The following is a 23,814-nucleotide window of genomic DNA, read 5'->3' as shown; positions in this document are numbered from 1 at the left end:
TTGCTCTCAACATACATACAAAGTTTATTGGGTGTTTTATCATTTAGACCTTTTTGATGGGACAGATGTCGTCAATCTGTGCTGTGTCAGTGACAGGGGCTTAATTTTTCCACAGATTAGTCCTTTTTAATCTAACAGCTGGAAATCCCATTCCTCAATATGGCATGCTTTTTGGAGGAGGTCAGTAATTTTTCATCCTGGGTTCTTCTACTAAAAAAGTCACAGGCCTCATGAGAGTCCACATGACAAGAACCGACCTGCGTCTGGTAGAATCTGCAAATAATTCACAGCGTTTGTTTTAGTCTGCTCAGAGTTCCAGATGGGTGAGGTTTGCCACGTTGGATCATGAGAGAGGAAGTCAGTCCATCATACTTTTTTTTTTTTTACAATTATTATGTGACACCATTTATAAAGTGCCTGAGGCTAGAAAATTGCACCAAGTAGGCGCTCTAAGTAGATAAAAACAAATTATTACATTAGAATTACATACATAACAATTCATATTTTCTTATATTATGAAGCTCACCAGATGACTGCAGCGTTTCCCAAACCCCTTGTCCTGCATGTTTTAGATCTGTCCCTGCTCCAACACAGCTGATTCAAATGATCAACTCGTTATGAACTTCCGAAGCTGCTTGATAACAACCTGATAATTTAAATCACCTGTGCTGGAGCAGGGAGAGATCTAAAACATGCAGGACAAGAGGTTCTCCAGGAGAGGTTTGGGAAACACTGCCTTAAAGGATAAGGCTGGCTCTCTATATTTTCCTTATTGTCAACAATTCCCATGTAAAGATCAAAACCAACAATCCGTTAGCTCGTCTCTCGGTGCTTTCAGACTTCCCTACCCTGTCTGTAGCACCCATCTCCAAGCCCATTTGTTCCTACTGAAAAACTCACAAATATATAGTTTCATTTTTAAAAAAGGCTCAGTAGTTTCCTAAAACAACAAAGTTTTTAGCAAACTTTACTGAAACAGGAGAAAATCAGTATCGTCTTTTAAATCTATTCTTAAAACTCATCTTTGTCTTGTGGCTTTTTCCTGATGATCATCATCAGGAAAAGGTATTTGTTGTAATTGTTTAAATTAATTTATCTTGTTTTATATTTTATGTTTTCACTTTTAATCTTTGTTTTTACTGTAAAGCACTTTGTAACTTTGTTTTGAAAGGTGCTATATAAATAATTATAATAAATAATTATTGTTATTATTTGTTGGGGACTATTTTAATCTGTGGATTAACACACATTTGGCTCTAGTGAGTATTTACAGCAGCAGGACGGTGTATGTGGGATTAAGTCAAAATAAACTAGTGTGTGTGTTCATGGTAATGAAGGAACAGTGCACCAGTGTGGCTCATTGATGTGTAGGTTTTTTTTTTATAACAATGGAGCTTACAGAGGATTAAGATATATCAGGCTTTGGATACACAGACAATATTCATTCTTGGTTTTGGTCTTTTCATGAGATTTGTTGACAAGAAAAATATAGAATATTGCCAGACTTATCCTTTGGACACAATGGGTTCAAATATTTTAGCAACCATATTGACACTCTGCCTTTTGCTCCATATATGTTTAAACAAGATAATAATCATTTGCAGATTCTAAATGACTGGGTCTGGACCAGAGTAACAACATATCTGAGGGTTTTTTTCACAGAATGAAACTACACTTCTATCCTCAGACCTGTACTGAAAAAGTTGAAGAACTCTCTAACATAGATGTTACACATGTTACCACATGTGTGTGGTTTATGATAATACCATGTAACATCATGCTTTAATTATTACACCTACTTCTATAATTTAAAAGCAATGCCATACGTCAAACAAAATCAATGTGGTAACTTGAGGTTCACATTGACACAATAGAAAAACTACAATCACAATAGCATAGATTGTACTAACAAACATGTTAATGATCATGCTCTGTATGTCATACACTATGGGGCCAAAGGTATATGGACACCTAAACAGTACACTAATTTGTTCCACCTCCAGTTCATCCCAGAGGTGTTGGATGGGGTCGAGGTCAGGGCTCTGTGCAGGCCAGTTAAGTTCCTCCACACCAAACTGGGAAACTCATGTCATTATGAACCTGGCTTTGTGCATATAGACATTGTTATGTTGAAACAGGAGAGATCCTTCCCCAAACTGTTGCCACAAAGTTCGAAGCACACTTTTGTTTAAAATATCGTTGTATGGCATAATATTAAGATTCCCCTTAATTGGAACTGAGATGCCCAAACTATGAAAAACAGCCCCAGACCGAAAGTAGACAAGAGTATGTAGAAGAGTGTGTGTCCACATACTTTTGGCTGTGCAGTGTTGATAAAACACAGGAAAATGACTGATTGAATTCTTTGTAACATTTGTGTTTGTTTACGTGCATTTAAAAAGGATGTCTCACTTAATCTCAAATCTGTGTGTCTTTTGTATACTGGAAATGACATATTATGTGTATTTAACAACTGTGTTGAAGGAGACACATCCTTTTGAACAGAGTAACTACAGTTTTTAACATAATAGTTTTTCACTTTGTAACCTCATTTTCTTCTCCTAACTGTGCCTTCTAACCCGTGTTTACCTTGCAGGCAGACATCCAAAGCTAAAGCTAACTCTAAGTCTAAACAGAGCAGCCCTGGCAAAAGGTAATCTGAGGATAAACAATTCAGTGGGTAAATTCAAGCTGTCTGAAAAGACCCACACACATGCTGCTTCCACAAGCCTCACAAAAAAATGTTCCAAGTGTGCTTAAGAAGTGTTCAAGGAAATAGGCTTATTCACTTTATTGCTATAAGTTAAATAAGAACATTGATACCACTCTCATGTCTGTACGCTAAATATGAAGTTACAGCCAGCAGCTAACTAATGTAATACTAACATTAGTTTAATACCAGTATGGATTAAACTAATGAGATATAACATGTAAATTATTGAGCTTTAGAGGTGCTGGTAGGTTGATTTTGTGACCCTTGGATAGAGCCAGGCTAGCTCTTTCCCCTGTTTCCAGTCTTTGGCTAGCTTGTAACTCCCTGTTAAACCACAATTTGTCAGTTTTACATTTCTTTACGGATTAAACAAAGATATAGGTGTTAATTAGTAAAATGTTGTAGGTGCTGGTAGGCTTTTTTTTTTACTTTGGACAGAACTGGGCTAGCTGTTTCCCCCTGTTTCCAATCTTTATGCTAAGCTAAGCTAAACGGCTGCTGGCTACAGCTACATATTTACCATACAGGCATGAAAGTGGTATCAATCTTCTCCTCTAACTCTTGGCAAGAAAGTAATTTAGCATATTAACTAAAATGTCCAATTAATGTCCATTAACCTCCAATTAATGGTTTTGCAAGTTAAATTTATGCAATCAATTTAATATTTGGCTTTACTGGATACATATTTACTGTTGGTACCCAGGATCAAACTAAGGCGCCTGAATTTTTCCATTTGTCCAACATGTTTTTATAATTTAAGACAATGTCTGTGATAGTTTGTGCGAGCCTGAATGATATTATATACTGTAACATGAGTTGATGGGTGTGCATGTTGTAATGACCTGAAACAAACCCACAGCATTTTCATAAACGAGCGTATATGTTCTGTTTTCCCTTGTACATCAGGAGGATTATTTAGCCTCATTTTTAGTCATTCATTCATGCATTTGTGTGTTCATTCATTAAAAAATATTTTTTTCATTAATTCTCAGCATACTGTCAAAGCTTTAATTGTCACTGTATACTGTAAATACAACTAAGGCAATAATTCATTCATTAAATCATGCCATGTCCCAAGTCCATACTACATACAGATGTTTGTATACCAACTGCTTAAACAGTATACTATGATGATTAGTATATAATACATACATAGAATTATTATGTAGTATGGATTTGGGATACAGCTAATGTTTCTGTCATCACAGTCCTCGCCCCTGTCTCTGCTCAGGTTGTATTTAGAGCGTCAGAAGACCTACTTCTACATTCACTCTGTGGAGTGTACGGGCACAGAGGTCCACCTGGCAGCCTGCCCCCTGGAGTTCAACAAGCCAAACGCGACTTCATCCTGCGAGGGCGGCATGGCGGCTGTGGTCAGCTGCATGCCAGGGCCGTTGTTCATGCAAAACAGTGGTTTGAAAAAGAAACTTAAAACTTCGGTAATGTATTCTTTAACTTAAGGGTGGCTCAATAGGCCTTTTTCACAGCAGACATTTTGACTTGTCACATTAGAAAAAGAACAAATTGTTACTAATGACATTAAGTATCCCAGTAAGCCATGACACAGTGTGACAGTGAGCCAGCATGCACAATACCAGGACCCTGAAACTGAAGCAGCTAAATGGAATTCAGCCATCATTAATTTGACTATTTACATCAATGCTTTCTCTACTGTGACATGTCAAATTGTAGGCTACTCTGTGAAAAAGGCCTATGGGAGGGTATGCTCTGATGTTAGTTTAACTGTAAACAGCAACCAGAAGTCAATATCTACAGGCTTTTTACTGCCTTTGCTATTAGTGTATTAATAGAATTTACTCTCAGCCAATAATGTTTGTTAGCTTCATGCTAGATATTTGACAATATCAAATAATAACTACTCATATCATCCACTTCTAATAGGATTTAGGTTTCACCTTGACCACAGCTACTGTACACCATAAATGTAGTTTATTTACTTCATTTAAAACCTTTGTTTGCCTGTCACTGAAATAGAATGGGTTCCTTTAGCTTTATTAGTTTGTTGAGCATTAAATTTCAATCTTTACCCTGGAAACAGCTTTCAACCGCATCTCATGGTCTTCCTCAGTGGATAGATTTTGCTCAGTTGAAGATAACTCAGTTGTGACAACACATGACAAGCATGGAACTTAAAGGTCCAGTGTGTAGCATTTAGGAGGATCTATTGGCAGAAATGGAATATAATATTTATAAGTATGTTTTCATTAGTGAATAATCACCTGAAAATAAGAATTGTTGTGTTTTCATTACCTTAGAATAAGCCGTTTTTATCTACAGAGGGAGCGGGTGCCCTTCCTAGGAGGTCGCCATGTTTCACCGCCATGTTTCTACAGTAGCCCAGAACAGACAAACCAATCACTGGCTCTAGATAGGGACTTTCGCGTTTTTCGTGGAATGGAAGTAGTCTAAATTAAAGATACAAAATTTCCCACAAAACAAGGTATTTTGTATAGATAGCTCCATTACACAGTTATTAAAATGTATTAATCTATTAGTCTGGTCAGATTACTGTAGATGCCTGCCAGGATGCTCAGAAGACTAACCTGCCAAACGTAGATTAAAATACTGTTTTATGTGTCTGCTTGTTGTCTAGAGCATAGTGAGGCTGAAGGGAGGTGCCAGGCTGGGCGAGGGTCGGGTGGAGGTGCTGAAAGACAACGAGTGGGGAACGGTGTGTGATGATCGCTGGAGCCTGCAGTCAGCCAGCGTCGTCTGCAGGGAGCTCGGCTTCGGCAGCGCCAAGGAGGCTCTCACCGGAGCCCGCATGGGACAAGGTCAGGAAAAATTGTACAGTGATAAAAATGTATTGGTTTGTGCCAGCCCAAGCAGAAGTTGAAAGGGTTTTTAATTCTAATGATAAATTAAAAAACAATAAGAGATCACAAAAACATGTAATTAAAGGTCATTACATAATACAAGCCAGTCTGTATAAATTAAGGACCAAATTTAAGTGATTATCTGGATTTAGCCAGCGTAAGGCTCTCAGGCTTTTTTTAGACAATTCTCATCTTTATGTCTTTAACAAGGTTTTTAATTTATGTGATTTAAGGAAGGGAGCTAACACCAATCCAGCGTGCCTCATTGGTCGGCTGACTTGTCAATCAAAATCTACATTTTTGTGCAATGTGCATTTTGTTCGGAAGTAAAGAAAAATTTTTTCAGCTTTGTAACTTCAGACAGAAGTCCAATGAAAAACTAAAAGGAAGTAGTCAACGCCCTGTTTGAGAGGAGGCCAAAAAACTTTAGTTTTGTCCGCCTGCAGAAGCAGCGCTCCATCCAGTAAAATGTTTACCCTGCAATCACAGGTAACCTCTCACAAAATTATATCTTTGGCTCCACCCACAGAGGTTTGACTCAACCAGTGATGTTATTTCTGCATCCTAAAATGTTTGTAGAAGTAAAATCTTAAGTCTGTGAGCCCTAATGAGATGGTATACACCATAATACAAATAAAAAAGACATGATTCAACATGGCAAAAGTAAACTATGTTTATAATTCGCCATATTTTGTTGACTTGTGTGATAATAATGTAGATCCTGTAGCCCCAAAATCCCTATTTCATTTGATTTCTGATTATGAGGATAGCCCAGTCGATTCTGTGCTTTGCATTAAACCCGTCACCACTTGTCTGTCTGCAGCCTGTCTTATCTCTCAGGTCATCTCTTCAACAAGTCCACATTCCTACATGGATTCCTCATTTGGAGCTTATTTTAATAAGTAAAGGGATGCTGTGCCTGAAGAAAGAAAAGAAACAAACACAAAAAGACATGAAAGAAAGAACTTAATCACAGTAAACAAATATGCTGTTCATTTTCTAATCAAGTTACCACAATAATAGACAAATCTTAGTGTATCATTTCTATCTCTGAATATGTCTTTTTCACAAATACAAGGCATCCTTCTACTACATTCCTGACATTAAGTCACCCATACAGTTCCTCATTCATTAAATAGCTCTTTTCTATGTGTATTTCTGATTGCTAAGTGTCGGCCAGGCATTTTTTAGAACAGAAAACCCATCTGTGTTATTCCAGCTAGGCTATGGACCATTTCATGTGAAAATGAGGCAGTCGATTTTATAAGTCCACCTTGTACTGAGCCACCTGGCCTCCGCATGAGTAACGGTAAATCAATTTTAGGACAAAAAATTACTTTTTCTGGTCGTTTTACACCAGATGATTGGAACTGAAATACTTCATACCAAACTGTTTGATACCCTGGGTGTAAAACTACAGTTGGCACACACGCACACACTTACCATATTCCTTTCGTGAGTTGGTTGGAAACTGCTAAGAAATTTGGCTGAAAAGCTAATCTGACTCAAAATTCCTCACTGAAGGCTGAAAGCAGCCAAAGGCAACCCTACAGCTGAATGAAGTAGTTTGTGTGTGTGTGTGTGAGTGAGCACGTCTCCTTGTGAATGAATTCTGCCGATATTAGGCTGGTTTTTAAACTTACAGCTGTTTGTGGGTCATTATAAGTAACTGATTTGACACACCACACGGTGCTGCATTTGGAGAAAATTCCTTAAACTCATCCATTGTTTAAGGAAACATAACATGGTCTCAACACGAGTATTGTTTGTTCAGAAAATCGTTATCTCACAGCAACATGTCGGTTCCATTAAATATCCTCAGGCTGCAGAGAGAGCGAGTACCAATCCACCTGACTCAGATGTGGTGAATCAGTAATCAGAGGGCGAGACACCCTGGACACACTAATTGTTCCTTCTGCAGTATATTAGGCCACCACAGAGATCCTCTTGCATTTACAAAATACTGTACTTATAAAGCAATAAAAGCCCCAACAAGTGAAAATATTAGTCCTAATTGGTGTAAATACAATAACAACTGCGTTGAGAATTTCTTTGGATCCATAAAAAACATGAAATAAATAAAGTCTGTGTTTTTTCCTGAAAGACTTGTTCTTGTGATGCAAAAAAAGGATAAAGCTGTATAGCTGTTTTCCTACTTCTTTGCCTTTAGATTATGTTTACTGATTTTTAGTAAAATTTGACTGTTCTTTAAAATTCAAGTGTTTGATGAGTCTGCTCTTAAGAAATGTGTATGTATACATACTAGAACTGGTAATCTCTACCTTTTGGCGCTTTTATTGATTTGTATGGATTGTTTTTGATCATTTCTGTGGTGGCCTAAAATTAAAGGAATAATAACTACGTCTACGGTTTTCACCTGTTACTTATTAGAAACCACATTACTACCACATTCATTTCATATCAGTTACCCCAGTTACCACTTTCCAACTTATTGATTGAAATTGCATCCTCGTCAACATCCAAGGCCATCCAATTACTACATTAAAAATTGTAAATACACAGTATTTTAAACTGTCACACGGCCAACTGTACAATCATACAATCATCTTGAATTGTTGGAAGATGTGAACACTTGCAAGTCATAAACATGAGTCTTTCCTATCTCTACCATTCATCCCATATGATGTGAATCCAGCATTAGTGAAGTGTGTCAATTCACTGTGCAGCATGAGGAAGGTCACTGTGAAACATTGTTGTGAATAATTATTCTCTAACCAAACAAAACTTTTAAGTGTTGTGCCAGTGCCACCATGTCACTCAGAATAAAGATGCCAGCTAAATATTAAAATATTTATCTTAGTGTGTGTGTTCCTCATTAGTGATTCTTTTCAACAACATGGAGGTGTGTGAAGTTTTTAGGTAAACTGCCCTGAGTTTCCACCAAAGAAGAAACAAGCAGTCTTTTGAAGGTGCAGTTCTCAGAAACGCTGGGTGGGGATGTCTGCTCTCATGTGTGTACATTATGATTTCTACCACAGAGGAAATTGGTCGAGGAGACTCATCACAAAATCCCTTTGAGGCAGCAGCATACCTGCTCTGTGCTCAGATGGATGTCAGACCGCCACCTGGATGAATTTGTCCAAGAAACATTCCTTAACGCCACTGAAGTCGGAAACTAGCACCGCTGAAGGAATTCCTTTCACAGAAATTTTATAATACAATCACCTCATGGTACTATGAATCGTAGTGATGGAGTGAGAGTTGAGAGGGTGAATGTATACCAGGGTGTCGCTGACAGAGAGCATGCATGCTCAGCAAACATGCCTCAGGTTAAAAAGTGAGCTGCGGATAAGTTTCAAGAGGTACTGTATATGTAGTTTGAAAAGCATACAAGACTGAAGTCCATAACTACCAGTTCTGTATGGAAACATGTTAAAATGTAACATCAGAGCAATAGAAATCTGAAAAAACATCACAGCTAAATTCTACACATTAAACAGCAAATATACTGTACATCCTGGGCATCTGTGCCTTTGTATAGTCCTATCCGCCGTGATGAAAAGTAAGTAAGTGACATTTTCATATGAATCAGTGTCTGTTTTGCTCTTTTTGTTTTGAGTCTGTGGTTTAATGACAGTTCATTAAAGCGTTTACATCATTTTTCCAGGGCAAAATAGTCAGCACCATGAAAAAGCTGATGTATTCGTTTTACAATTCTGGTACCAGTATCATTAGTGTGATTAGAATGAAGTAAAACAGGGTAGACAGCATGGCCAGTAACGGCTAACACGGTTAATAATAACTAACAACAAAGAAGAGATAAAGTTCCCCAACAGAAAATCCAAGGAAAAAGACATCACTATTTATTTTATTTGGTCCCTTGGTTAGGGTGGATGTCAGCAGTGGTTGTTTGGGGTATTCATTAGTTTGTCTTAGTCAGTCCTTCAAGAGACTTGAAACCAGAGTTTTGCAGGAATCAGGCATGAACTGACCTGGATTGTTCTAATCAATCTAAGCACCTTGTTAAATGGGGTCAGGCTCATTAAATGCTGCAGTGGTTGCAACATATAAAAAGCCTGTGACCCATTAAAACACATATGTTTATATAACCCTTAGTTGCTATTAAGAATATTTTTAAATGCCCTGGCAAATTGAAAGTAATTTTTTGAGAAGCTCTAAATGTAAGAAGCTGTAAATATAGAAGTGGGGGAAAAAGTTTGAACCCTTTGCCACTTTGCCTTGGTTCTCTCATTAGAACTTCAAACTATTCCACAAACAAGTCTACCTTCTTTAACTTTTAAGCTTCTGACCGTCTGTCTGTCCAGGAATGGGTCCGATCTACATGAACGAGGTGAAGTGCCTTGGTCAGGAGAAGTCCATCTGGAACTGCCCCTTTAAAAACATCACATCAGAGAACTGTCAACACATGGAGGACGCTGCCGTCCGCTGCAACGTTCCCTACATGGGATTCGAGAACTCGGTCAGAGCTGAACCTTCTTGCTCAAATTTCATCTTTAAATTGTGCTGTTAAGTTAAGTTAGAAAGTTGATTGAATTGTTTATACTGTTATTATACTATTTATTGCATCAGCCAGGACAGGACAGGAAATTATGTAGATTACTTGTATAGAATTGGGCTGAATAAGTTAACTGCATCAGATTTCGTTTTACTGTCTTCTGCTGTGATAAATGTAGCATAGGAAAGAACTTGAAAAATGGCTCATATTATACTGTGTTAATTGTTTTGCATTAATTTAGTTCTTTGCTGCTCTAAAAGTTTTTTCGGTTTGCCCTAACATGTGAGATTTAGAGCTGATACTCAAATCTCACATTTTCACTCTTAACCTTCTTAACTTCTTCACTGCTGTCACACAAAACAGTAATGTCATTTTTTGTTTGGTCTTTTTCATATTTGTATGTACTGAATTAGTTCAGTTGTTTGAAACTAACTCAGAGCTAATTTATTGTTTGAAAAATATGTCAGAGATTTTTTTTTCATGGTGGGATTTGTTGGGTCTCTGTAAATAATATTATAAAGAGTACGGTCTAGACCTGCTCTATAGGAAAAGTGCAATGAGATAACTTCTGTTATGAATTGCCGCTATATAAATTAAATTGAATTGAATTGAAAAAAGTATTTTTGCAGATACTTTTTTTTGTGACAACAGTGAATTCCTTTTAACACAGAGTATTTCTGGCTGCACAGTTTGTATTTTACCAGATCATACTCTTTTATGTTTCCTGTAGATACACATAGAGGCCGGACCAAGTGGGATAAAAACTCTGCAAGGGAACACTTTCATCTTATCGATAGTTTTCAATTCAAGTTACATACATGTAAACCACCACTAAAGTACATCTTATGATGTTAACCATGTCACCTTTAAGATTGTAGACCATGACTGACATCAACAGAACTTCTAACAGATAAAAAGAGTTTTTATCCAGCCCGGCCCTTGTGTATCTGTACTCTGCTTTGTGGTTCCTAACCCCTCAGCTCCACACAGATCCGACTCACAGGAGGACGGACCCGTTACGAGGGCCGTGTGGAGGTGCTGAGCTTAGACTCTAACGGGACACAGAGCTGGGGTCTGATCTGTGGAGAGACCTGGAGCACCAAGGAGGCCATGGTGGCCTGCAGGCAGCTGGGCTTGGGCTACGCTAACCAGGGCCTGCAAGTAGGTTATTAACACCACTGAAGCCAAGTTTCTGCAGCAGAGCAGAGCTGCGTTTTTTGGTATATTTGACATATGCAAATATAATATACTGTCATTTTTTTGACTTTTTTCTTCACACAACAAAAAAATATCTTAATTCTATGCATACATGTTCAAATATATTCAGTATTTCTGTTCAGTCACATATTATCTCGTAACACATTCAAATTATTCCTAAAAAATAACTATCGTGCTAAATTTTGGTGTATATATTTTTGGAATATACTTGAACACGCATGCATGTATTAACGTCTGACAGTGCATTATAAGTTACATATGGAGTAGACATTTCTTTTCCTACATGGAGGAACATGATACTGTTTTGGTCTTTTCTTTGTGGGCAGACCAAAACAGACTCACATGAAGTTTCTAATCAAACTCAAAAGCCACTCACCACTAAAGTCAAGTGGTGACCTCATCTGGAAATCACGTTGACGTTCTCCACGCCTAGAAAGGTCTAACCAAACTGCTGCTTCAGCAACACGTTCTCCACTGTCTGAGGACTATATATGAACAACGTTAGTTTTGAGCCCAGACAGTTCAGAGACAGGACAGGAAGTGACTGACTCTCAGCAGGGCATTTCTACAGATCCGGATAGTGGGCGGCCGGACCAATTATGAGGGCCGGGTGGAGGTTCAGGTTGGGTCCAAGTGGGGCACAGTGTGCAGCACAGGCTGGACCACAAAGGAAGCCATGGTGGTTTGCAGGCAGCTAGGGCTCGGCTACTCCATGCATGCCATCACTGTAAGTAGGACCGAAGACTTAAATGAAGAGATTCGTTACACAATGAAATTGAACACATTTATTGTTTACAGGATACTCCTCTTGAGATGCATCATGACCAAAACATACACAGAACACACGCATTTAAAAAAACTGAACAAATAGTAAACTAAACCAATAGCGTGACAGAATAATTGTCATGACATTAGAGAAATAAGAATAGTTTTGAATAATCCAAAGGATGTAGTGGGTTTGATATAAAAAGAAAATGTTTCAGCTATCTTAAAGATACACTTCCTGATTTTGGCATAGCACCCAATACCGCCTCCCAGTGGTAATCCCAGCTCGTCGTTGAAGCTTTGACTCAGCTCTGAACTGTGTTGAGTTTCAAAGCAATAAACTGGGAGGAAATTTGGGTGTACTAAAGTGCCCTAAAACAAAATTAGTATATTTAAACATCAGCAATAAATGTCAAGTTTTGGTGTCAGTTGCCCAGAATCAAAGGAAAATCCATCGTTAAAGAGGCACAGAGACCAATTTCTACACCCACAGAACAAAACATACCACAGTTACAGGGCAAGACTTACTTTGTCATTCCGTGGCTTCTTGCAAATGTAGATAATCATTGACTGAAGTAGAAGTAAATGAGGCTGGCTGAGGGAAAGTGGGAACACAAAAACTTACAATTAACTTACTTAACTACTAAAACAACTATTTAAAATTCTTCGTTACAATATTACACCTGGAACTCAATATATGAGAGTGCATTGATGGATTTTTCCTTTAAAGGGCAGTAAGAGCTTTTTAACTATAGTTTTTAGATATTTAGCACTTCAGACACAAACTTTTAAGTGATCTTTAAAAGTGATTGCAAAAACCAAATGCACAAATTGCAAACTGCATACCAAAGCAACATAATACAAAATATTCATAATCGGTGTATAATTGACAAGCCATTCCAGTAAGTAAGATTATTGAATTACACGTATCTGCACAAAGTTATTGTCCTCCAGCGATCATAAACTCGGCATTACACTTTGTCCTCAGTAAGCAGCCAAACATGAGTCATGAACATGTGTTTTTCAGAGCAGCAACATCACATGGAACTCTCTGCAGCTCCATTTGTGAATGATTATTTCCTGATCGATGCACTGTGTTTGTTTTCGTTTGCATGTTTGTCTATTTGTTGCCTAACCCCCATCTAAGGAAACCTGGTACTGGGACAGCAGCAATGTGACGGAGATGGTGATGAGCGGTGTGAAGTGCACGGGGAACGAGATGTCTCTGAGCCACTGCCAGCATCACAAAACTGTCAGCTGCCAGAAGTCGGCAACAAAGTTTGCAGCGGGAGTCATCTGTTCTGACAGTGAGTGACAACAACAGAAACAAATGGAAATTTTAAAGAAACTACTTTGTTGACTGACAATCATAGAAATATTTTGTTGACCTGTTAAAACTCCAAGAGAGAAGAGAACAGAAAAAAAACACGATCTCAAAACTCCAGCAACACTTGTGGCATAATGAACAACTTTATTGTCAGACCAGTTGCTGGAGTTTTTACCTCTTCTGCAATGTGTAAATCCAGCTGGTTGAAGCCCACTGATATTTGATGTGGCAGTCATTTTCCTGTCATCCTGTAATCTGAATTTTTTTTCCCGCAGTTTTGTCATAGCCTTGTTGCATATTTCTTATCTATTCCAAAAAGACAAATTGTTCACTTGTACTTGCAAGCAAAATGATTGTGATAGATATATTTTAATATGTAGAACATAACTCAATCCTAATCCTGCTACTACCCCTGTGCCCAGCGGCCTCTGACCTCGTCCTGAATGCCCCCCTGGTCCAGCAGACAGTCTACATCGAGGATCGCCCTCTGCACATGCTCTACTGTGCTGCTGAGGAGGACTGCCTGTCAAAATCTGCAGCCAAAGCCAACTGGCCCTATGGACACCGACGCCTGCTCCGCTTCTCCTCCCAGATCCACAACATCGGTCGGGCTGACTTCAAACCAAAGGCCGGGCGGCACTCGTGGGTCTGGCATGCCTGTCATGGGTAACATTGTCTTCATTAACATAGTTTCTGGAGAAAATCTCTGTTTAGATGCTGCTTTATCCGAATAATAGCAGACTGGAGTTTTAATGATGCAGCGATCTAAGTCTCAGTGTGCGGAGATAAAGGCGGACACTGTTCTGGAGTACAAGCAGGCAAACCTGACAGGAAAAGTAAAAAAAAAAAAATGAAGTTTACACCAATGAAGTTACATTATTTTGTCATAAATCAACATTAGTCTATATGACGCACATATTCTAGCATAACAGTACATTTCTTCTAACATTGTGTGTTTCTATTTTATGCAAAAATGTTTAAGAATAAGTTAAAGAGATTGAGTCATTGCAGCAGAAAAGGTAGATACAGATGAAAATACAAAATTAATCCTTAAGATAAATTTGCAGCCCTGAGTAAGAGCATATATGTTTATAATGTATGTGAATTTAATTTATAAGCTAGATATAAACCCAAAAACCCTCCTACATTTGTGCCCAGTAGATGTACAAATATTTTTTTCCTTCTGAGTCAGATGATAAAAAAAGAAACTCAGAAAGACTAGGAGAGAAAGACAGCCAAGTGTGTCCTCCCCCATCATTATTCTGTAGCCTCTCAGGCAACATAGACTGCTAATAGTTGAGGAGAAATTCACCCACACACCTGATCCCACTCCTGTAATCAAGCACAGACTAACAGAGAGAGAGAGAGGGAGACTCCTGGCTAGGAGGAAGCAGAGGGCATGACAGTTTCATCCAGAAATACATCTGACAGCTGAAGAAAATCATAATTTCACATCCATTTCATTGGACCTTTAATTCTCTTTTTTTGGGCTACAAATTGTTTTAAAGTGGTCATATTATGCTCATTTTCAGGTTCATAATTGTATTTTGGGGTTGTACCAGAATAGGTTTACTTGGTTTGATTTTCACAAGACACCATATTTTTTGTCACACTGCACATTAATGCAGCACCTCTTTTCACCCTGTGTCTTGAACGCTCCGTTTTAGCTACAGAGTGAGGCATCGGACTTCTATTCGATCTTTGTTGGGAGTTGCACATGCACAGTATCTAGGTATGGACTACTAGCCAATCAGAAGCAGAGTAGGGCGGGTCCTGACGAGCAAGGTAGTGTGATCCAAAACAAAGCCGCCTCAGCGGTAACTATGGCTTCGGTTCAGCCATATATGTTCCAGGAGAAGCCACATTGACTGTGAAATAGAGGATTTTCAAATTTTGGACAAGCTTTTTGTTTTTAACAGCAAATATTTTCTCTGTATTACACAGCCACTACCACAGCATGGATATTTTCACCCACTATGATCTGCTGAACGCCAACGGTACCAAAGTGGCAGAGGGACACAAAGCCAGTTTCTGTCTGGAGGACACAGATTGTCAAGAGGGTGAGTCTTGATGCTTCAGATTAGAGTCAAACTTCAGGGTCTGTTTTCATTTGTTTGGAGAACCAGAAGGGTGGAGTCTGTCATGAAGCAGAGGGTGACCACAGCGATTCCCACACTGAGCTGTCCCGCCTGTCTGGTACAACAAGGAGATTTAAACAAGCGATAATAATGACACAGATAAAGGTTGAATTTTCTGCCATCTTTAAGGTTTTGAGGGCTTGTGTGTGGGCTTGCAGTTGGCAAATGAAAAAGTAAATATCACTTAATCAAAGGGGATTTCACATTAAATTTTAAAAATTCCAGTTTTAAGAGTCATATGTAAATATTCTAAACATGTTTATTAAGTCTGTTTTTATGGATCCACTAATGCGTCTTAAAATCAATTAATCTTTATGTCTGTGTCATCCAGGTGTTTCTAAGCGGTACGAATGTGCCAACTTTGGCGATCAGGGCATCACTGTGGGCTGCTGGGATTTGTACCGGCACGACATCGACTGCCAGTGGATCGACATCACAGACGTCAAACCTGGAAACTACATTTTGCAGGTGAGCACGTGTGGCTCAATTTGTAGAGCATAGAACAAATACTGCTCGGTGTCTTAGAGCTGAAAAACATATAAAACTGCATGGATATAACCCAAAAACCAACACCCAGACAAAAAAATGTACTTATTTACAGTGTCTGTCAAATAGTTAAACTGGCAACACACTTCCAGACGCTCTTCACCAACTCCATTACATATAATAAAATAGTGCTGAAAGAGCATGTGGGTCTGGATTTGTAAATAAATGAAGTCAACATCAGCCAGTTCCAACAACAAGTCAGGCAGCTTTCAAACTTCAACAGCAACTTTGTAGACTAACAGACACAATATTGCTACAGTATTTGCAACTGCAAATCAAACTATAGCTTATGTTTGATCTCTGCAGTTACAAAGTTCCCCTGCCTCTGTCTTATTTCTCCTCCTGCCTGTCTCACTATGTTTCTGAATTTTTAGATAACAATACAATTTACAGACGATATAAATGTCTGAAAATAAATATCTGCAACATTTTGGCATAATCAGGCATACAGGCATAGATTCACTCTCCTCTCTCCATGGAACCAAAAAACACTATAGAGAAGACTACAGGAAGTACTTCAGGAACCCTGTTTACATGATTTGAGACTTTCCTCTCACCACAAGAACCGAAGGACACTATCAGTCAAACCCAACAAAATAAATAAAGTTTTTACACATTGTAGTCATATGTAAAAACAACTCACTGAAGTAATTTCATTTAAACTGCTGTGTACAACATAAGAAAGCCAGACTCGGCAATTCATTCCCTGACACCAGCTTTTAACCAGACTTAGCAAGTGGGTTTACTGTCAAGCGAAATAGTTGCTGTTGTGTGTCTTATTATAGAAATGTTCCTTTTACATCTCTCACCTCTTCAGATTGTGATTAATCCAAATCACGAAGTGGCTGAGAGTGATTTCACCAACAACGCCATGAAGTGCAACTGCAAATATGACGGACATCGAATCTGGCTCCATAACTGCCACACTGGTAAGCAGTCAAAAACACAAAAACTACTGGCTGTTATTTAAACTTTTTTGACTGCTTTATTCATTGTTTCTTTAATCCTTACAGGTGATGCGTTCAGTGAAGAGGCAGAGAGGAGGTTTGAGAAATACCCCGGCCAGCTGAATAACCAGGTTTCTTAATCAACAATAAATTCACAACAATATAAGAGGTGGTTGAATGAATAAAAACACACCTGACTAGCTCAAAAAGCAAAACACAAACCGTTTGTTTTTAGCTACCAAAAAGGATTCCCCCACATATGTCAGATTATTTGAGTCATGGAAGAAGCCAACGGTATTTTCCTCCAGTGAATGTGTTGTATGTCTGAGTTATTATACTTGAATATTCAAGTGTTAATGGGGTTTTTTTCTCAGTCTAATGTGAGCTAATGCTATATTTTTTATCACAAAATAGGATTTTATACAGTCTGTGTATGACAAATGTACAGCCTTCTATTGAATGTTTTTGTTCCGAGTTATGAATGAAGCGTCATTTTTATTATTTTTCTATAACCCGTTTTTTGTTTTACTTGGAGCAAACAGGTTGAGAACTACCTGAGGTGTTAGCGTTAGCTATAACACATTTAAAAAGTAAAAACTGAGGCATGAACAGGAACAAATGCAGCTCTATGAAAGTCTTACTGGTCTTGAGTGCAACTTCAAACTGGGCATTATGGACAGAAGAGAGCAAAACATGTAATATTACCTGGATAATTCACTCTGGACTGGAGTGTTATCTTGCAGGCTAAATGTAAATGAGCATGTTGCTCAAGAGAAAGGCTCCAAGAAGGTTTTCACATCAACTACTGTTCAGTTTTCTGTCATCTTGTTCACAGAAATTGTTTTAAGTCATAACATGCCTCCACAGTTACAATATTTTGTGAATGTATTTATTGCTAATATCAAGGTGCTCAAGAACAACACTTATTCATTAGCATTATTGTCAGTTTGAAGTGCTTTGGAACCAGTTAGAAGCCATCTGTTGCTTTAGTTTGTATGTATTATTAATAGTCATTTAGGGTCAGAACATAGATGTTATTGGGCAAAGACAAAAAACTGCAATTACCCTCAAGAATTGCTGTATGTATGCTGATGTAATCACACCCGCTGCACTAAATAAAAAGGAAAGGAACAATAATTGTGCTGTATCTAAGAAACTTATTTAATTAGAAAGGGCAGTGGTTCTCAACCTTTTTGGCTCATGACACCTTAAAACAAAGTCTACTTGAGTTGCATATGTCCACCAATTGTGGCCAGTTTAAACCACGGCTCATTTTCTGTCCTTGTTTTGTTTGAATACATTTTTAAAAGGCCTGAAGCTTCTAAAATCATCCAGTACTTAAAAAAAAGATTAAAGGAAAGTGAAAAATCTACATAATTTTGGGTTACAGATATGTTTTTTTCTGATTTCCTGCCATGATAATAATCTCTCTAACCCTAGATTTTACTTTTTCAGGTGTTATTCACAGAACCAAAACAAAGGATTTTTTCTTTCTGTGGTCCTCGTTTCTAAAACTGTGTCACTGGTCCAGTATTGACCATTATTATAGTGTACATTTGCTTCACAGATTCACAGTGCAGTCATTTGGAAACAAACCCTTGGCCTATGATGAATGAGCAGTTTGTGGTATTTTTAAGCTGTAAAAATAGGTCCTGTTTAACTAAGACTGAAGTGCAACTATAAAGGATGAACTGAAGTTTCTACTGACATTGGGGTGAATAGATACTGACTGGATTTTCATTTATGAGCGAATACTTTTAACTTATTTTTAAGAAACATTGATTTGCAGATCTACCTCTAAAGGGCTATAAATTAATCATTTTAGTCCTGCTTGGCAAAGAAAAATAAAAGAATCCTTACCATTGACTAAAACTCTGATGTACTGACTGTGATACTGACTGAGTTGTGAGAACAGCAGCCAGTTGTGTGCTGCTAAACCGAGTTCATCTCAATCTACTCTGTCGCATTACCTCTAATCCCAGCCTTTGCTGCCACGGTTGAATAATCCCATTAACCTCAGCTACCAATCACATTGACCGTGTGCACTGCATTACAACAACACAGTTGTCACATCCTATGATGTTTAACACGAACGTCAGTATACAGCAGAAATAGTAACGTGCCACTATTTTGTAAGAAGTCCTAACATGATGATTGCAAAGAATAAAACCACTAAAATACATTCAATCCTTCATTAGCTTTCAGAAAATTAATAATCAGATTTTTCTTATCACCCTACTTACTGTACTATAAGTAGGTTTACCCTCTAACATAGGGCTGCAACTAATGATTATTCTGCCAATTATTTTGTTGATTAATAGTCAGTTTTTGTCCAACACCGATACTCAAAACCCCAAAAATATGTTGTAAAATAGAGAAAGGCAGAAAATCCTCACACTGAAGAAGCTGGAACCAGAGAAAGTTTGTCATTTCAGCTTTAAAAATAACTCAATTCATCATCAATCAATTATCAAAATAGTTGCAATTTAATTTTCTGTCAATCATCTAATTGAGTAATGAATTTATCATGATATTTCTGAAGAGGAGATACAGACGAAGGATTTGAAATTGGCTTTAAAAAGATTGAGATGCACTGTATGTTGTTCAAAAGCAGTGCACTCAAGTGTTTTCTGGATGTTTTGCGTAATGAGTCTAAACGTATATTTTCCTCGTCATTTTCTACACTTTCTGTCAATGTGGCATTAAAAATGTGGAGGTAAAAATTTAAGTAATTTCAAGAAGAGAAACTGCTCTGTTCTTTAACCCCACTGACTTCAAATCATGTATTCACGTAAAAAAAAAAGGCCAGTATTTCACAAAGTAAATTTCACAACAGTATTGCCTGAGTTTAAATGCTTTATCGCTGCCCTCTTCACACTAAAGCTGCTGCAGGTTGCCTGAGATTATCTCTTGAAGTCTTCACCTCTGATCATCACCAATCCATCAACCTGCAGGCCTAGTACAGTAAACTCTGAGACCAGTGAGGAGAGCTGCACACAGCGCCACCTAGAGGGCAGCAGCTTCAAGTGCGATACTAAAGGATGTGATCGTTATGTGAAAAACCCCACTCATTATTATATTTAAAGTTTCCACATCCCCACTGTTATTTTCTAAACTACAGTTAGGAGGTTGTACAATAAACCACAATGTCCACTTGTGACATTTCGTCACAGGTTACGGCCTCAATGGACTGAGAAGATCAACCAAAGAGCGATTTTTCAATCTCAGATTGTTTCATTTGAAGGATGTTTATAGATCTGAAAGTACCCAATATTTCAAGTAAAGCCACAAACAGTAATATTCTGTAATATTCAGTAATATATAGATCTTTTCTTATCCCTTTAATCATCCTGGGACCCCTTAAAGCTGATCCCCAGGTTGGGAACCACTGCACTGAACCATCACTTTCAGGGTGCCTCTGTAGCCAGGCGGTGAGGTGTACACCACATAACCACAACGTCCATAGTTCTATTGTCAGATTACTGACCTGTGTTGCTTGTCATAACCCTCTCTCTGCCCACTGTCTCGATCTTTGCTGACTATAAAATAAAGGCGAAAAATTAAAACTTAAACAATGACTTAACAACCTAAAGGCCCTTAACAGTTAATATTGTGCTTTAGTTGCAGTTAATCAAACTAAAAACTACAACAAACCAGTTGACACGGTGAATGTGGAGCCTTCAGGGTGCCTGACGTTTAAGAGAAAGTTTCCCACTTTGCTCAGGTGATGATCCAGCTTTACTTTACAGCATCTGAAGGTATGTTGTCTAATTAATTTCTATTGTTTTATGTTAAAAATTTGAAAACACATGTAGAATAGCTAAGTCATCCTGACTTGAAAATTCCACCTCGGTTTCCATTTTACTTGTTTTTTATGACCAGATTCTCACAGTCTGACTCAATGTTGTAAGAAGAAATAAAAGAAGTAAATGAAAAAACTGTAAATTATTCAATAATCTCAATGTAGCAATGCATCTTATTCAATTTTGGAGTAAGCTGAGTAAGTGCATTTAGCCTCCAAAACTGAATAAGAAAATGGAGTCTAATTCTTGATCTCATTTGCATCCTATACTGTTCAAAAAGATTCAGACCAATTTAGTGGAAACTCCAATAAACATTAATTTACTTTACATACATTGCATATCATGAGAAGACAGTAAAGATGAAAAGAACATGTTGACAGTCCAGCACTCAAATAAGGAAGAAAATAAAGGCAGCGTGGCCCTGTGATGGAAACATGGTCTCATTCTGTCAAAAGCCAAACTGAACTCAAGCTCATACTTTCCTGATGACATGAGAATGTAGGTTTTCCATCAAACTAGGAGAATACCATCAAACGTGATAGAAGCTTTCCATCAACATTAGTCACTTTAAATTGTTTCAAAATGGATTCAGAATCTCCACGTCATCTGCTAATGGAAACGTCTCAGATATTTCTTACTTTGACAGCTACGATAACACTCTCACGCTGAATGTTTTCTGTGTTTAAGTTTGAGGGAAATCCGCTTCCACGGTGATCAGACTGAACTCGGCTCACAGTCCTGACTACAACTGAATGATGTTCGTCTGTCTTTGTTTATCTTCTGAGACAGACACATACAGGTCGGTCTGGGGTTTCACTGCAGCATTGTCTGTTTAACAACTCTCCCTTCTTTGTCAATGGCAAAGTTGTAATTCTTTGGATTGTCCAGAGCCTCTTCTATACGCTGATCCATGTTCTCCAAGGTGATGAAGTTCTTTGCATCCTCCTGTAAGAGAAGTAAAAAGTCAATGTAAGCTCTCATTTTTATCTATATAGATGCAGAATTTCAAATTTTCACTAGCAGAAAAACATGCAAAAGCACCTTGCAGACTTGAAAAACTAACATACAATTTCCACTTCACTTTGGAGGGAGAAAACAGGAAGAAGATAAACAAAGATTGAGAAAATCATACCTGCAACTTCAAAATTTCCCTCTCTTTTTCTTTGATGAATTCTTGCTGTTCTTGTTCACGCTTAATGGCAGCTTCTACCTGCTTGCGCTCAGCATCCTCCTTTTCCTTCTGGACCCTCAGCATCCTGAGAGATACAGGGGGAGAAGGTGAGCTATTGCTTTTGGAACAGGACAAAATCCTTTTTTTAACCACACAGATGGATATATAAAACACAAAACCAAGAGCAGTCAGAGTACTGCATATCTTTAAATTCGATTTTTATTCTTCATGTTGTAATTTTGAGTTTCTTCTTACCTGAGTTTGAGCCTTCGGAGGTTTTCCTGGTTGTTCCAGGCCATGAGGGCGCGATGCTCCTCCGCCTCCTGCCTCGCCCTCTCCTCCGCCAGGGAGCCCGTCTCCTCCTCGTACTTTGTTCGAAGCACCTCCTCCTTAAACTCCAGACTGACAAACACGGAGGAAAGAACCAGGTCGATATTTAACTCTGACTGCGATTCCCAACATTTAAAAGGAAACCAGTCAGAATCTTTTACATGTTCAAATACATGTTTAAAACTGGATTTCAGTGGTATTATATCATGATGAATAGTGATGTTCTGATAGTATAAAGCACACAATAATTCACAACTCTGACGACATGATGAATCATTCTAAGGAATATTACTTTTCTGTTTACATTAGGGCTGCGGCTATCGATTATTTTCCCTTCTTGTCTGTTCTTATAGGACCAAACATGTATGTTTATTGGATACCTGCAGCTACAGACCCTTGTCACAGATTGTGGTGCATGTGGTTTTAAAAAGAGAGCGTGTAATGATGGGCAACGTCAGAGAAAAGTCATGATGCCGTTGTATTTTCTGAGGGAAATTCTATGAAAATGAACTGCATACATAGAGAGCGATTCTTTCGATTATTTAAATGATTAATTAATCCGCCAATAATGTTATCAATTAAATCGGTTAGTTGTTTGGTCTAAAACATGTCAGAAAATAGTGAAAAAATGCTCATAACAAATTGCCAGAGCCCAAGTTGAGAGATTAAACTGCTTGTTTTGTCAAACTAATAGTCCAAAAGTCAAAGATATTCAGTTTACTATTTTAGAAATCTGAGAAAAACAGCAAATATTCACATTTGAAAAGCTAGAACTAGTTGATTCTAGGCAACATACCGATTAATATTCTGTCAATTGACTAATCAATTAATCGACTAATCATTTCTGTTCTAGTCTGCATATGCTGTTAAATTAATGGAAACCAAATTGATTATTTAACTACTTTTACTTTATTCGAAGTGTTGATTCCAGTTAGGGGATGCAAATTAATTTTTTTTTTTTTTTTTCAAATTTCTTAAAAAGGGAATAACCAACTTCGACACAACTTTGAGAAACGCAAATTTTGGCACAATACTTGAAAATTTGCAGCACCTGTTTTGTCACATTTATTGGATGGGGGTTTGAGCAGGAAAACAGAATTTGCCACAACACCAGGTGACCTGACATTTCAGTTATTAACAGATAGCACAGTGATTTAACGCACCGAAGCGCCCTCATGATCAGCTGGTACTCCGTGTATCTCTCCTTGAGGACCACCATCTCCACCGGATCGACGGGGGGAGGCACTTTGAGTCGCCCCACTTTGGACTTGGCTACCGGGTCGGTGCGGGACTTTCTGCCCCGGACAACCTCCACGACCACGGCGCTCCTGGGTGCGAAGAGCCGGGCAGCCTGGACGCTCCGCCCGCCGATTACCTGGAACATGTCGGCGTCAAAAATGTGGTAACAGGTGCAGATTCTTAGTCGCTCAGTGTAACGGTTAATCAAAGCATTTGGGTTTGAAACTTGCGCTGTAAGTTAACATTGAGAAAGAACCGTTATCGACATAAGGTGGCGGCCATGTTGGTGTCCTCTGACCGGGG

The 23,814-nt window shown here is 38.3% G+C and overlaps 2 protein-coding genes and 1 long non-coding RNA gene across 9 annotated transcripts in view; 2 read left to right on the top strand and 1 right to left on the bottom strand.

Annotated features, from left to right (window-relative positions):
* The window catches only part of loxl3b (lysyl oxidase-like 3b), a 31,327-nt gene extending 12,982 nt beyond the window's left edge, over positions 1-18,345 (top strand). For 3 of the 7 annotated variants that reach the window (XM_044167528.1, XM_044167527.1, XM_044167531.1), the window contains 11 exons: positions 2,597-2,653; positions 3,945-4,152; positions 5,328-5,508; positions 9,837-9,991; positions 11,018-11,188; positions 13,158-13,317; positions 13,760-14,003; positions 15,282-15,397; positions 15,807-15,943; positions 16,839-16,950; positions 17,035-18,105. In XM_044167528.1, the coding sequence (XP_044023463.1) occupies positions 2,597-2,653; positions 3,945-4,152; positions 5,328-5,508; positions 9,837-9,991; positions 11,018-11,188; positions 13,158-13,317; positions 13,760-14,003; positions 15,282-15,397; positions 15,807-15,943; positions 16,839-16,950; positions 17,035-17,108 (1,615 nt within the window). In that variant the 3' untranslated portion in view covers positions 17,109-18,105. Of the gene's footprint in view, positions 1-2,596; positions 2,654-3,944; positions 4,153-5,327; positions 5,509-9,836; positions 9,992-11,017; positions 11,189-11,816; positions 11,973-13,157; positions 13,318-13,759; positions 14,004-14,986; positions 15,123-15,281; positions 15,398-15,806; positions 15,944-16,838; positions 16,951-17,034 lie in introns of those variants that run through there. The other 4 variants (XM_044167530.1, XM_044167532.1, XM_044167529.1 and 1 more) reach the window with 3 other exon arrangements.
* Positions 18,346-21,074: 2,729 nt separating this feature from the next.
* mrps26 (mitochondrial ribosomal protein S26) lies at positions 21,075-23,802 on the bottom strand. Its single transcript, XM_044167541.1, has 4 exons — positions 23,436-23,802; positions 22,198-22,344; positions 21,904-22,027; positions 21,075-21,716 (listed from the first exon to the last, which is right to left on the bottom strand). Exons 1-4 carry the CDS (start codon positions 23,654-23,656, stop codon positions 21,585-21,587), a joined length of 624 nt encoding a protein of 207 aa, XP_044023476.1. The 5' UTR covers positions 23,657-23,802; the 3' UTR covers positions 21,075-21,584.
* The window catches only part of LOC122862205, a 41,567-nt gene continuing 41,297 nt past the window's right edge, over positions 23,545-23,814 (top strand). The window contains exon 1 of the long non-coding RNA XR_006374646.1: positions 23,545-23,681. This is a non-coding gene — a long non-coding RNA (uncharacterized LOC122862205). The remainder of the gene's footprint in view (positions 23,682-23,814) is intronic.

The sequence above is a fragment of the Siniperca chuatsi genome, linkage group LG15, assembly GCF_020085105.1.
Source record: "Siniperca chuatsi isolate FFG_IHB_CAS linkage group LG15, ASM2008510v1, whole genome shotgun sequence".
NCBI lineage: Eukaryota > Metazoa > Chordata > Actinopteri > Centrarchiformes > Sinipercidae > Siniperca > Siniperca chuatsi.
The sequence above is the reverse complement of the archived record's forward strand: the minus strand, read 5'-3'. Positions and strand labels throughout refer to the sequence as shown.

Coding starts and splice junctions, on each gene's coding strand:
- mrps26 (XM_044167541.1), bottom strand. CDS start 23,656: ATGTTCCAGGTAATCGGCGGGCGGAGCGTCCAGGCTGCCCGGCTCTTC. Junction 22,345..23,435: donor CTGATCATGAGGGCGCTTCG/GTGCGTTAAATC, acceptor CGTGTTTGTCAG/TCTGGAGTTTAAGGAGGAGG. Junction 22,028..22,197: donor CTCCGAAGGCTCAAACTCAG/GTAAGAAGAAAC, acceptor TGTATCTCTCAG/GATGCTGAGGGTCCAGAAGG.